The sequence below is a fragment of the Acipenser ruthenus genome, chromosome 15, assembly GCF_902713425.1.
Source record: "Acipenser ruthenus chromosome 15, fAciRut3.2 maternal haplotype, whole genome shotgun sequence".
NCBI classification, from domain to species: domain Eukaryota; kingdom Metazoa; phylum Chordata; class Actinopteri; order Acipenseriformes; family Acipenseridae; genus Acipenser; species Acipenser ruthenus.
Genome location: NC_081203.1, coordinates 35,019,993 through 35,034,863, shown reverse-complemented (window position 1 = coordinate 35,034,863; position 14,871 = coordinate 35,019,993). Strand labels below are relative to the sequence as shown.

At 49.1% G+C, this 14,871-nt stretch overlaps 2 protein-coding genes across 11 annotated transcripts; one reads left to right on the top strand and one right to left on the bottom strand.

Annotated features, from left to right (window-relative positions):
- Positions 1 to 11: 11 nt before the first annotated feature.
- LOC117418516 (HAUS augmin-like complex subunit 2) lies at positions 12 to 3,538 on the top strand. 9 transcript variants are annotated; one of them, XM_058988075.1, is made up of 8 exons: positions 12 to 181; positions 756 to 844; positions 894 to 921; positions 1,152 to 1,244; positions 1,776 to 1,845; positions 2,164 to 2,296; positions 2,628 to 2,736; positions 2,902 to 3,538. In XM_058988075.1, exons 2-8 carry the CDS (start codon positions 786 to 788, stop codon positions 3,037 to 3,039), a joined length of 630 nt encoding a protein of 209 aa, XP_058844058.1. In that variant the 5' UTR covers positions 12 to 181; positions 756 to 785; the 3' UTR covers positions 3,040 to 3,538. The 9 variants fall into 9 exon arrangements, with proteins under 9 accessions (XP_058844058.1, XP_058844056.1, XP_058844059.1 ...); XM_058988073.1 differs by having other exon boundaries at positions 1,149 to 1,244; XM_058988076.1 differs by having other exon boundaries at positions 12 to 185.
- Positions 3,539 to 3,617: 79 nt separating this feature from the next.
- On the bottom strand, positions 3,618 to 14,351 carry LOC117418010 (HEAT repeat-containing protein 4-like). 2 transcript variants are annotated; one of them, XM_058988069.1, is made up of 17 exons: positions 13,859 to 14,351; positions 12,215 to 13,144; positions 11,784 to 11,971; positions 11,279 to 11,440; positions 10,884 to 11,084; positions 10,501 to 10,644; positions 10,134 to 10,325; positions 9,308 to 9,477; positions 9,067 to 9,171; positions 8,680 to 8,798; positions 8,270 to 8,450; positions 7,899 to 7,968; positions 6,773 to 6,962; positions 6,243 to 6,321; positions 4,815 to 4,980; positions 4,428 to 4,498; positions 3,618 to 4,162 (listed from the first exon to the last, which is right to left on the bottom strand). In XM_058988069.1, the coding sequence occupies exons 2-17, from the start codon at positions 13,084 to 13,086 to the stop codon at positions 3,911 to 3,913; spliced, it is 3,162 nt and encodes a 1,053-aa protein (XP_058844052.1). In that variant the 5' UTR covers positions 13,087 to 13,144; positions 13,859 to 14,351; the 3' UTR covers positions 3,618 to 3,910. The 2 variants fall into 2 exon arrangements, with proteins under 2 accessions (XP_058844052.1, XP_058844053.1); XM_058988070.1 differs by having other exon boundaries at positions 10,134 to 10,322.
- Positions 14,352 to 14,871: the final 520 nt, after the last annotated feature.

The following is a 14,871-nucleotide window of genomic DNA, read 5'->3' as shown; positions in this document are numbered from 1 at the left end:
AAGCATGCGCGCCGAGGAAGGGTTAACGAAACAGATCTGCGCATGCTCAGATTCGCGACAATTCAATCTGTTTCCATATCGCGTCCTTTTCAATAGGGACCAGGCGCTGGTTCTGTGCATCATCAGCGAGCGCCGTGAAGCGGGATTGTTTTGAAACGCAGGCTAAGTTAACACGCAATCTGTGAGTGAGTGTCTGTTTCATAATGTTTTTACTCTAGGTGAATCACAATTAAAACCAATATGCGTGTTTTTTTATTTTATTAACATTATAGTTTAGTTTCTGTAACGTGTGTGTTGAAATGCTTTGGCAACACGTCGTGATAATAAAGCCAGTTTGAATTTGAATTGGTGTTTTTATTCAGCGAGCCGATAGTCTGCGTAAACAAAGGAGGCTATTATATTTTCTGTTTTCAAAGTTCGGAGAACTCGGATACTTGAAACTCGTTATTGTTGAATTGTTTCAATGAATACGTTTGACTTTGAGAATAGTCCGTCAAACACGCTCGCTGTAACTCGAGGGTACACCACACGGTATTATAATATTGGAAATGGAAGTGCTGCCAGCAATGCATTTAATCTGGAATCTGTAAACGGTTTTATTGGCTGGGTGTGAAACCCGGACCGGATCCGGAGTGATCACTGGAACCCAGGCAGTGCGTGCTGTTTGTGTGAGTCGGTGCCATCTGGGACGGAGCAAAGCCACCGAGCCTCTGTGCAGTAACACTTGTCTCTCTGCCCCGCCTCTCCTCGCACAGCGACCCCGCTGAGGAGTCCCCTGCATCAGGATGAACCCGTGGGACGCGCCGGCGCAGCCGCTGACCGGGGTCGCTCAGATCATGGCGAGGTGTGTCGCTGCAGGCGTGCTGTCTCAGGTGAGTTCAGATCATGGCGAGGTGTGTCGCTGCAGGCGTCCTGTCTCAGGTGAGTTCAGAACCATGTTCACAAATACATAATGAACTCGGGAGCTGATTGGATATTATACCGACTGTCCTCCCTGCAGGGGATGTAGAGAAAGTGACGCTGAGAATGACCAGACCTATCGGGATTGGAACTGCTACTCCCAGTCCTGGCACTGTGTTCGATGGGAGAGTTACTAAGTGAATGTGTTTCTCTTTTTTCCCCTCTGCCTCGCTCATCTCTCTCTTCAGGAGACCCTGGACTCAGTCCCGAAGGATCCCGACCTCTTCTCTCCTCAGCTGCAGCAGGCTGAGCAGATTGCAGCTGTGAGGAGAGAGATCGACCAGGTAACCAGGATAGAAATAAGACTCCCACTGTTTTACTATGAGTTTAATAAGGCACACCTGCGCTTGCTATCTATACACTGTTATCTGGCACGTTTTTAAAACCTGGAATGAGGGACACTGCTATGCAATAGGAGTCTTATTTCCATCTGTGATTTATGTACAGCAGGTACAGAAAATGGATGTTTGGTCCATAAAAACAAAATAGAGAAGTTTTTTTTTTGTTTGTTTTTTTTTAGCAGATTTGTCAGGTGTTGTCCACAGCAGCAGCAGCTAATCATGAATACCGCAGTGTGAATGTACAGTAACTAAAATCCTAACAATCTAGTACCCTGTGGTTCCCTCTCCGTCTTTGTGCCCTTTGATAATTGTGCTTTTTAATATCCTTTTGTTGAGTAAGATGAGTTAATATCAAGACAGAAAAAATAATTCCCTGGACCTTATGAGAAATACACGAAGGGGCCCATAGCTACAATAGCTGTTTGTGTTAAAGCTGCTGTTCTGCCTGTCTGACGGCTGAGTTGTTGTTCTTAGAAAAGCCTGGAGGTGGAGCTGCTGAGGCTGGAACGGGAAGGAGCTGATGTCACGCACCCATTCCACCTGGGTAAGAGCACGCAGCGTTCCCACTATATACAGGGGTTCTCATTATAGGGGTTGACACCACCGAGTGGCATTTCTTAAGCTAGGTTTGAAAGGCGGGTTTCACATGAGAATTTTATTTTACGATTATGATAAAATAGGACCTGGTTGAACTCTACTCCTGTGTGTGAGTGGAATAAAAGCTCATACTTGTTTAACAGTAGTATGACTTTTTTATGAAGAGACAATGGGAGATCTGTAGCCCCAATAGAGATTGTACTGTGGGAGGTGGTACGTGGAACCATGGTTTCTAATCCCCAGGTTTTGTCTCCCTGGACTCCAGCCCAGAAGTTTGAGTCGCTGCAGCGGTTCACCTCCCACCTGCAGGGGGTGCTGCGTGAGCAGAGGAGCCTGCGACAGAGACTCATGAAGCCGCTGTGCCAGCAGAACCTGCCCGTGGAGGCCAGCCTGCACAGGTACGCCCCCCGGCACCGCTCCTCAACCCTGGGTGCACTGTAACAGGGGGGCCAGTTCTAGTGAGCAGGTCTTTATAAAGGATAGGTCTGCCTCTCTCCCTTCTTTCTGTCTCCACCCCTCTGGTTTCTTTGCTTTCTTTCCCCCTCCATCTGTAATACCTTCTCTCTCTCTCTCTCTCTCTCCCCTCAAGCAAGTATGGCACCACATTTATTTCAGTAAAAACAAATTAAGACTGCAACGCATTGCGGGGTGGGATCTAACTTGAGTCGGCTTTGTTTAAGCATGGCAATGCACCTGGAAGGAGTGGTGACTCCCCCTCCCTCTATGCAGGTACGTCGTGGAGATGCTGGGCCTGGCCATCGACTTCATCGAGCGGCTGGAGAGCAGCGTGCAGGCCAAGCGCTTTGCCCCCTCTGTCGCACAGTCAGTAACCACCCTGGTGAGTGCCCTCCTCTATTGATTATATATAGCAAGGAGTGAAAACAATCCAAATTGTCAAAATACTTCTGAATGGTGCATTAGCCCTCTTGTGGTGGGCAGTGCTATTGTTGTAGGGCAGTGGAGTTCTCATTCTCTCTCTCTCTCTTTCCCCCCCCCCTTGCAGGAAAATTGTCTGGCCCGGCTGCTCTCCCTGGTTAGTGAGATGGAGGAGCTCTCCGAACAAGTTCTGCAGTGGAGGGGGGTCCAGGCCAGCCCCCCAGCGCTGCTGACGCCAGGAAGGATCGCGAAAAAACGCAGCTGAATTTTTCATACAACTTTAAAACAGATGTCTTAAGTACGTGTAACAATAAGTAGCTTAAATTGCATCGGAAATTGACTGGAAGTTGCCTGGTGTTTAATGGGCTTAATGGGTGTTTTAAGTTCAGGAAACGGGAGACGATTTTCAGGCACTTTCCTTTGTTGAAACAATTTGTAATGGAGGTTTTCCACAACTCTCCCCAGTATGCAAAGTTCAAGGAACACAATCTAAACTTTATTCATCTGAGCCACTTGTCATCGACTAGATGCTTCAACAGTTGCCTGGTGTTACATTGCATTTAAATGTATATTAACAAGACATTATAAAAGCATTTCTTTTTCATGCCTATTTTTAGCTTAACGTTCTTACAAGTTTCTATTTTTGTATTCCAGGAAGTGAGCTTGATATGGTAGTAGGTAGAATTGGCTGCTGCTGAATGTGAATGTTTGCAGAATGAGATGCAATGTATTTGTATTTAATAAAACTCTTTTAGATTTGGGTACCTTGACTTTAATCATTTCTGCATCTCCTAATGCAGGGAGGGGGTACTCCAGTCTTTATCTCTGCGCCTCTCTAACTGTTAAACTGTTTGTTTCAGCTCGGATCCCCCCCAAAAAACTAGCTTACAGATTCATGAAGCCGAATGTAATGGTTATTCATCCAGTGCATAGCTGAACCCTCTCACATTCGGGCTTGCATGGACATTTCCTTTTAAAAAATGTTTTTTAGATGTATTTATTTACCAATTATGTGGATACAGTGACCACCTTCCATTATAAAAGCTATGATATAATGTGTATATAGATATTTTTTATTACAAATTACAAAAGAGTGAGCCTGCTGGAAATGCAGTTTATCAGGGTGGGGACAGCCTTTATAAAACCTGCTCCTCCAGGTCACATGACGGGCGGCTGTGTCCCTGTGATAATGAGACAGCGCTGCCAGAGACTGGCCGATGATGTGACTGCCCGCAGGATCTGAAGGATTTTGCACGTCCTCTTGTGATTGGTCGCTGTGGCTCCGCCTCCTCATCCTCAGTGTCATGTGAAAAGAGCGTTGGCGTGCGCGGCGAGGCGAAGCTCGCTCGAGTGGCTGCGCTGGATGACCTGAAAGTGTCTGAAAGAGACTGAAAGGACAGGGGGGTTAGACAGGAGCCAAACCACAACCGTCAACCGTAGAATATGTAGTAATACTGAAAGAAACTTGTGTTCCCACTCCTGGTAACGCAGGTGTCCCGTGTGTCCCCACCACCCCCCTCCCAAAAATGAAATGCCATTGTTAGGGCTGTTTTTGTGTTCTTTTACCCTGAACCAAATATGTATGAAAACCGTAATCTGCTGCAGTCTCTGTGTATAGTGTTGGCGATGCAGGTGTACTGCAGAGCTGCTTACCTGACTCTCTGTGTCGTACAAGGGCAGCTCCGACTCCAGCTGCAGGGGTGCAGAGTTGGGTGGACTGCGGGCTGGGAAAGAATTACAACGCTTGTATTATATCTGGCAATGTCATACAAGTTATTTTATTTATTTTATTATTTGATCCTGTCTTGATTATACAAGGGATAATAAAGAATAACACATTTCAGAGCAGCTCATACAGGTAAATAAATAATGTCTTAAAACTATTTTAAAGAGTCACGGTAATTGCAGTGTAAAATGGTTTGTGTTTTAGAAGTTCCTGAATCATAATCAGTAAATGTGTGACTCTTGAAACTAATTCATCTGGAATGTGAATCCACCCCTTCTACAAGAAGAACTCCTCCAACCCACCCCACCGCTCACCTGGGAAGCAGTCCCCCAGTAGCCTGGCTATGTCTCTGGGATCGTCCGACAGGCCTGGCTGAGTGCGCAGGTCGATTCGTAATGCCTTCTGTACCAGTGTTTCCTCTAACTCCTCCAGCCTCAGCACCTTTTGAGTGATGATGCGCTTACTGCACAGCCTGTGGACCTGCAAGGGTTAATACACAGCCCCCATTAAACACACAGTGTCAGCTCCAACCACTAGACAATAGACACTCCCAGTCTCTCCGCTCCAACCACTAGACACTCCCAGTCTCTCCGCTCCAACCACTAGACAATAGACACTCCCAGTCTCTCCGCTCCAACCACTAGACACTCCCAGTCTCTCCGCTCCAACCACTAGACACTCCCAGTCTCTCTGCTCCAACCACTAGGCACTCCCAGTCTCTCCGCTCCAACCACTAGACACTCCCAGTCTCTCTGCTCCAACCACTAGACACTCCCAGTCTCTCCACTCAAACCACTAGACACTCCCAGTCTCTCTGCTCCAACCACTAGACACTCCCAGTCTCTCCACTCAAACCACTAGACACTCCCAGTCTCTCAGCGTGAACCACTAGACACTCCCAGTCTCTCTGCTCCAACCACTAGGCACTCCCAGTCTCTCTGCTCCAACCACTAGACACTCCCAGTCTCTCCGCTCCAACCACTAGACACTCCCAGTCTCTCAGCTTGAACCACTAGACACTCCCAGTCTCTCCGCTCCAACCACTAGACACTCCCAGTCTCTCCGCTCCAACCACTAGACAATAGACACTCCCAGTCTCTCCGCTCCAACCACTAGACACTCCCAGTCTCTCCGCTCCAACCACTAGACACTCCCAGTCTCTCTGCTCCAACCACTAGACACTCCCAGTCTCTCTGCTCCAACCACTAGACACTCCCAGTCTCTCTGCTCCAACCACTAGACACTCCCAGTCTCTCCACTCAAACCACTAGACACTCCCAGTCTCTCTGCTCCAACCACTAGACACTCCCAGTCTCTCCACTCAAACCACTAGACACTCCCAGTCTCTCAGCGTGAACCACTAGACACTCCCAGTCTCTCTGCTCCAACCACTAGGCACTCCCAGTCTCTCCGCTCGAACCACTAGACACTCCCAGTCTCTCTGCTCCAACCACTAGACACTCCCAGTCTCTCCACTCAAACCACTAGACACTCCCAGTCTCTCAGCGTGAACCACTAGACACTCCCAGTCTCTCAGCTCTAACCACTAGACACTCCAGTCTCTCTGCTCCAACCACTAGACACTCCAGTCTCTGCTCCAACCACTAGACCACATTACTTCACACCCTCCCAATGCCTCGACTGTAACCTACTAAAGCAGTAAGAAGGTCCACGATTCCTATAATAAAAGTCCTATATTTTCTCTGCTGATTCAGGTTGGTCACAGTGCATTGAGTTGCTACCTGCTGTTTGACTTTGTGGACCAAGTTCTTGCTCCCCTCTTGGCTGAAGCCGAGTTTGGCCTGGATTTCAGCGACTTTCCTAAAACATCACAGAAAAAAACAAACGAAGAATATTACTCACTGCAATGTCGTCTAATATCTCCTAAAGAATTCAAAACGCTTCTAACCTCATTTTACGTTTTTTGTGTGTGTGTGTGTGTGTGTGTGTCGAAAAACACGTTGAATTGAAGTGTAAGACAGGAGGATTTACAGACTTTATTTCGTAAGCTATGAACCATTTAACACTTTAAGGTACACGGGGCACGTGCGTCCCACAGACACAATGATGATACCTTTCTTATTGTTGCAATGATGTGCACAGAACAGGTTTAAAATGTACAGACAGGCAGGTTCTGGTCATCCAACTTGTCAGTTTCCTCCTGGTGATACTTCAGTCGCTCTCAAATGTATTTAATGAAGAAACCATTTGAATGACCGCTTAATTCCTTGTGTACCTTAAGGGGTTAATGAAATGAAGTCTGTACACCCACCTCCTGACCAGTAGGTGGGGCTCTAGGCTGAGCCGGTCTAGCAGCAGGTCCTGTAGGTCGGACCCAGTCAGGTTCAGCGCTATGATGGCATCTCCCGCAGCGAAGCGGACCACGGGCTCCTCCTCGTGGTGCAGTGCCCACAGCAGCAGCTCACGCAGGGCGGGGGTGACGTGGCCAGTCTGCCCCAGGGCTAACCCAGAGCGGCCGGGAGAACACACAGAGAGTCAGTCAGTACCACACACTGCACACTGCAGACATGAGGCTTACAGTCTGCCCCACAGCGGCCGAGAGAACACACAGAGAGTCAGTCAGTACCACACACTGCACACTGCAGACATGAGGCTTACAGTCTGCCCCACAGCGGCCGGGAGAACACACAGAGAGTCAGTCAGTACCACACACTGCACACTGCAGACATGAGGCTTACAGTCTGCCCCACAGCGGCCGGGAGAACACACAGAGAGTCAGTCAGTACCACACACTGCACACTGCAGACATGAGGCTTACAGTCTGCTCCACAGCGGCCGGGAGAACACACAGAGAGTCAGTCAGTACCACACACTGCACACTGCAGACATGAGGCTTACAGTCTGCCCCACAGCGGCCGGGAGAACACACAGAGAGTCAGTCAGTACCACACACTGCACACTGCAGACATGAGGCTTACAGTCTGCTCCACAGCGGCCGGGAGAACACACAATTTTCTCATAGCATAAGCACAGCAAAGTGTAATAAAGCACAGAGAAAGCATTGTGAAGAATAGTGAAGTATGGTAAAGTATATCAATAAACATGGAAAACTTGGGTAAACAATGGACAGTATAACAATGGGAAAAGCTGCAAAAATACAGCAGTAAACTTTCATAAGGGTCTGTGTTAGGAACCTAGAATGCACTACAAGCAAACAAGAAAGCAATCAGTGCCTCGTACTGCAAGCTTCAGAGCTCACAGTAACCCAGGAACACACAATTAAAACAAGCTATCAGTACCTCACACTTCCACCTGTGTGAGGCACCCAGTCTATTCTACAGCAACTCAGAGCTCCCAGTCCCAGGAACAAGCCATCAGCACCACACTACAGACTGACCCACAGTAACCCAGACAAATCAAACCCTGAGTGTGCGTACCGTGAATGGCACTGGCTTTGATCTCCTTGACAGGCTCGTTCTGCATCATACGAAGCAGCTGGTTGAAAACCTGAACCAGGGAGACAGGAACAAAGATCTTTTCTGTACGCTCCGTTTTCTTGTTGCAGCATCATTATTGCAGTATAATACATGGACAGGTCCTATACTAGCATCTCAGCCCAGTTCCCAATGCGCGTAGCAAAATAAAGAGTTAGCACTGTGTGTGTTTTTTAGCGCTGCTCAATTTGAATGTAGTCAGATACTGAATATAATGTCATTGGATTTCTAAATTCGGTGCTATTGAGTGTTTACTAGCTTCTCATTTCTGCTGGGTTTCCCAGTCCAGACCAGTGTTTCCAGTGTGGGCTCACCAGCTCGTCTGGTATGCGCATCGTGGCAGCTGTGAGACAGGCCTGTTGGCGCACGGCCACAAAGTCATTGTTGAAGCAGCTTAGAAACGCGGGGAGCAGCTTGGCCGTCATGATGCCCAGCTGGGCCAAGAGAGACAGCGCCACTACACGCCAACAGGGGGAGTCCTCGCACAACTTCGACCTGGAACACAGCCACACACACGCACACGCATGCACGCACACACACGCACACAGCCACACACGCGCACACACACACAGGCACGCACGCACGCACAGAAAATAAATAAATAAATACTGTTAGAAAACACAGACCCACACAGCTGCAAAAGTCAAACTTTAAAATAACATTTAGGTTAATTATACAGAAATTTGAGTGCCTAATATATTTTGGCCCCTGCACCCTCGTTCACCTCAGTTCATCGTGCACCTCCTTGCCCAGCCCCATCCTGCCCAGTGTCTGTGCTGCAGCCTGGCGCACTTTACTGTGCCAGTCATTCCACATGAGGAAGGTCAGCTTGTTAGTCAGGTCCTAAACACAGAGCACAGCAGACACATGCACAGGCTATTCAATACACACAAACACAAAGGCTATTCAATACACACAAACACAAAGGCTATTCAATACACACAGACACAAAGACTATTCAATACACAAACACATACTCAGAGAGAGCACAGCCCAGAGGACAGTGAACACACGGGATCCTGATTACACACACACACACACACACACACACACACACACGCACACACACACACACACACACACACACACTGAACCTCAGTCCGGCTGGTACCTTATTAAAGGACCCCTGCAGACGAGCCAGGGTGTGGCAGGACAGGGTCCGCTCCCTCCAGTTCCCGCTGTTCAGTTTCTCTGCCAGCAGGGAGCGCACCACAGTCTGTGAGAGAGAGAGATGAGGGGAGGGGAGTAAAGCAGACTCAGACCAGTTAGTTTTCCATATTATTAGGCATCAGGACTGGCCTGAGAGAATGGCAGGAATGTTCATACACAATGTGCCCCCGTGTATAACGCACCGTGGTGTTGGTCAGCCTGGCCAGCAGGGCAGTAGCCTGCTCCCTGTCGCCCTCCACGTCCGTATCGAAGAGTTGGGAAATTAGCCTCTGCACCACCGCTGCGCTCCCCTCCCCCTCCAGGGCCAGGCACTGAGCTGCTGCCCAGCTGTCTGCATCCCGACCCAGAGCACCTGAGCAGCACATACCGGTGTCACATGGAGCTCCACAAGAGAGACGGGATCACACAGCATCTCAGCAACACGCTCTCACACTGCATCACACTCACACTGCATCACACTCTCACACTGCATCACACTCACACACTGCATCACACTCTCACACTGCATCACACTCACACTGCATCACACTCTCACACTGCATCACACTCACACACTGCATCACACTCACACTGCATCACACTCACACTGCATCACACTCACTGCATCACACTCACACACTGCATCACACTCACACTGCATCACACTCACACTGCATCACACACTCACACTGCATCACACTTTCACAGTGCATCACACTCACACTGCATCACACACTCACACAGCATCACACTCACACTGCATCACACTCACACTGCATCACACTCACACTGCATCACACACTCACACTGCATCACACTTTCACAGTGCATCACACTCACACTGCATCACACACTCACAGCATCACACTCACACTGCATCACACTCACACTGCATCACACTCTCAGTGCATCACACTCACACTGCATCACACACTCACACTGCATCACACACTCACACTGCATCACACTCTCACACTGCATCACACTCACACTGCATCACACTCTGCTGCCCTCTCTCTGCTTGCTCACTGTCTGACAGCGCCCCCTGCAGTATCTCCCTGGCCATGGCGTTGCCGGCCCCCATGGCGTACTGGCACAGCGCGGCTGCGAAGCGGACACGGTCGCTGGGGTCGGCGAGGGCGGCCCTCAGCAGGGGCTGCAGCTCCTCTGGGACAGGCTGCACCTCCGCGGTCATGGCCTGGATACCGCCCCTCAGCGCTGCTAAGGAAGCAGGACACACAGCCCAGAGGACATGATGATCAGAGTCACAGTCACACTGGAGCCTATCAGTAGCAACACTGCAAGTAGAAATCCTTTGACAGAGTGTATTATCATAATCCAGTTCTAAACATATTGGGCCATATGCTGTACAGAGAGAGAGAGAGGTAAGACTTACCTTCCTTGGAGGGATTAAGTTCAGGACTGGGTCGGTTGACCGCTCCCGATGCGCAGGTTGCTATGGCGATGACCCGGACATGGCAGTGCATGTCAGTCAGGTCCTTCTTCAGTCCCTCCACTGTCACATCCTGCCAGCGGGTCACTACGGAGAAAACACAATGCACAACCTCACAACACAAACACACAATATACAACCTCATAACACAAGCACACAATACACAACACAATGCACAACCTCACAAACACACACTCATAACACTGAAACACAGGCTCTCCTCTAGCTAGTGGAGAGAGAAACAGAGGAGGAGGGGGCAGGAAGACAGTGTGACAGGGAGACAGGGAGAGAGAGGTCTGTGTATCTGTGTACAGACAGCTCCTCACTGTGCTTCCAGGCTTTCCTCCACTCATCCACGGTGTACCGCCACCCCGACAGCTCCTGCAGGGGGCGGTGTGGGGTCCGGGTGTAGACGGGTCTTGTGTCCGGCCAGCTTGTGTCCGGGGGTCTCAGCCCGGTTTCTGTGTAGTCAGCTGGGCTGGGCAGCGCCAGCCACCTCCGCCCTCCTTTCACTGGCCTCAGCACACCTGGGGGGGAGACAGTGAGCTGGGTAAGTGTTTGAGAGGGTGTGTGTGTGTGTGTGAGTGTCAGTTTGAGTCTGTCAGTGAATCTGTGTCAGTGTATGTCTGTGTGTCTGGGAAGTCTCCATCTGACCAGTAGGGGTCGCTGTCTGAACTCTCCGCTTTTCCTCCCCACCCCCGTGGGACACCCTAACCCTGACCTGTACGTTTCGGGGTTGTCTCCCGTGCGCCCCCTGCTTTGTTCCACTGCTCCGGGGCGCGTGGGAATTGCTCCTGGAGGTTCTTGCGGTATTCCGAGGTGTTTTCCATGATGATCCAGTCCCTGCGCCTCTCATCCCGCTGGTGCACCTGGCTGGAGATCCCTGCAGAGATTCAGAGAGACGGAGCAGAGGCACGAGTCACGAACACAAAGCATTCAGCGGAATACACACACTGAGGTCCAGCACTGCTTTTGTAGCTACTGACATAGTCTTTGAAAGTTTTCTGAACATGAAAACATAAAAATGACATTATTATTATTATTATTATTATTATTATTATTATTATTATTATTATTACATGCCACACACACAGTAGCACACAGTCACACAGGCATTGTGGCAGTGCTCAAAGAGGTATTTTGTGCTGTAGACCTCACGCACACGCACACGCACGCACACGCACACGCACACACACACACTCACACTCACACACAGGCAGTGTTACCTGAGTACAGCTCCTGTTCGAAGGGGTTCTCTGTGCTGTACACGTGAGCCCCAGCCCGGGGGTTCAGACTGTCCTGCAGGCGGGGGGGAGGGAGGGGCTGCAGGTGCTTCACTCTCAGAGTGTCTGCAGTCAGGTTAATGCCTCCGGGCTCGCTGGACTGGGTCTGGGCCCGGGAGAACCCAGGGGCTCTGGAGAGGAGAGAGAGGGTGGGGTTGAGGCAGGGGAGAGGGGTGAGAGTTGCTGCTGTTTACTGGTACCTGCAGTATGCACTCACTTGAATTGTCCAGCTACATTCAGACCGTGAGACTCACAGCAAAGCTGCCAGGATGCAGTACTTTATATCTTGCTAACAAGAGTTAAGGAAAATGCAAAAGGGGTTAGCACTACTTTAAATCTTGTAACTAGGACCCTCCCCCTCCTCCCCCGCTTGCCTGTAGTACAGCGGGAGGGGTGTCTCTGGCACGGCCTTCTGCACAGTCTCGATGCCCGAGCCAGGGGGCAGCTCCCTGCAGTCGCGGAAGTCCTCAGGGTTCATAGGATCCTCTGGGACCAGGTCGGTGGCGCTGGAGGAGCCGTAGCAGCCCCGGAGGAGGCTCTGCCGCCTGGCCTCGTGCCCGCCCTGCGCCGTGGTCTTTGAGATCTGAGCCAGGAGGAGCTCATCCCACTGATCCCGGACCCCGTCCTTATCGATGGCGCCCAACGACGCTACCATTCCGGCAGAGACACGGCCGTGAGGGGGCGAATCAGGCTCCGTGAGGAAAACAGCAGGCTGCTCATTCCCCTTCTCCTTCACCCTCCCCGTTTCCCTGTCCTGCTCCGAGACCAGTGGAACCCCCCGAGGGCCTGCTTTGCTATCAGGGTCCCTCCTTTTTGCCCGGTCTCCCGTCCACAGGTGGCACGGCATGTGTCGCGGGGTGTCCATCCTGGGCGCGCCCCTCTGCTTGGTCCTGGCTGGGGGACCCAGGAGTCCTGATGGGTCGAACAGCCCCCGGGTGTCCCTCTGGCTGTAGGGCAGGCTGGAGGGGCCCCTGTCCCTCACCACATCCTGGGAGAAGGTGAGTCCCGAGCTGGCGGTGCGCAGCAGCTGCCGTTGGAGGCGTGTGTGTCTGCGGGTCTGCAGGATGCACAGGGACTTGGGGAGGAGCAGGGGCTCTGCCCTGCTGTCCACTAACACTCTGGACAGCTTTGGGACACGTGGACCTTCCTGCTCTGGGACATGGGGACCCTCCTGCTCTGGGACGGCGGGACCCTCCTGCTCTGGTAATAGGGAGCTGGTGTGGGAGAAGAGGCTGGGGCTGTCCATCCTGACTGTACTGGGGGAGGCAGCGTTCAACAACACAACAAGAGGATCCACTAGGAAGCTGGGAATAATAATATGATTAATAATAATAAACTGTGAATAATAATAATAATAATAATAATAATAATAATAATAATAATATATTGTTATGTATTATAGTTCATTCACAACTGACAGAAATCTGTGCAATCTGATTATGCAGTCAATAACTCAGCTAAAGAAGGGCCAAACAGTTTCATCACAATCAGACATGCATAACTGTACAAAGACACACAGAAACACAGACAGACGGAGGGCAGACACAGTGAAATACTTTACCATACCTCCCTGTGCTCCACTAAACTGTGCAATAACGTTAGTAGGCCTAAGGTATATTTTTTGTTACTTCTGTGCTAAAGAAAGTTTGCATCTTTTTTTCTGAAAAGGAATATATATATATATATATATATATATATATATATATATATATATATATATATATATATATATATATATATATATAACTGCAGTGTACAAAACTGAAGGCATGTGGAAGAAGACGTTTTAAAAACTACACAAAAAGTTTAAAAGATTAAAAAAATATATTTTCATGACGTTTGGGACGCAAGCCTTGTACATTTTAAATGTGGACCAGCGGGAAATAAAACTCGACTCGAATAGACATATTAATAATCACAAAAAAAAATAATAAAAAAAAGACAAATAAAAACACATGGGCTAGACAAACCTTTCAACCAGTAACCATTACCCCAAAGAAATATCAACAAATATTCACTTATCGTATTAAAATGTATTTTGTTGTAAATCTCAGAGCTGCCACTCCAGCCGTACGCGCAGGACAGCCCGCTCGTGTTGACAGCCGTCTCCTAGCAACCAGGCTTATTTTGGTGTTCAGCCTCGCGGGACTCGAACAAACGCGAGTCGTGTTGAACTTTTGCAAACGTGAGTGCTGTGTGGCTGCTGGCTGTACTGTAGTTAAGTGGAGTGTGTTTAACGTGTTATTCATCATTTGTGCTTCACCACTGCCCAGCACTGAGCCTCGGCATATTCAAAACGCTGTCTTGACCTGGTAACTTCAACGAGTAAACGATGCACTACAGTGACGTACGTGTACGTTTTTCAATTGAACATGTGGATATGACACTGCAGCATCAGGATTTAAATACATGAGGATATGACACTGCAGCATCAGGATTTAAATACATGAGGATATGACACTGCAGCATCAGGATTTAAATACATGAGGATATGACACTGCAGCATCAGGATTTAAATACATGAGGATATGACACTGCAGCATCAGGATTTAAATACATGAGGATACGACACTGCAGCATCAGGATTTAAATACATGAGGATATGACACTGCAGCATCAGGATTTAAATACATGAGGATATGACACTGCAGCATCAGGATTTAAATACATGAGGATATGACACTGCAGCATCAGGATTTAAATACATGAGGATATGACACTGCAGCATCAGGATTTAAATACATGAGGATATGACACTGCAGCATCAGGATTTAAATACATGAGGATATGACACTGCAGCATCAGGATTTAAATACATGAGGATATGACACCGCAGCATCAGGATTTAAATACATGAGGATATGACACTGCAGCATCAGGATTTAAATACATGAGGATACGACACTGCAGCATCAGGATTTAAATACATGAGGATACGACACTGCAGCATCAGGATTTAAATACATGAGGATATTACACCGCAGCATCAGGATTTAAATACATGAGGATATGACACTGCAGCATCAGGATT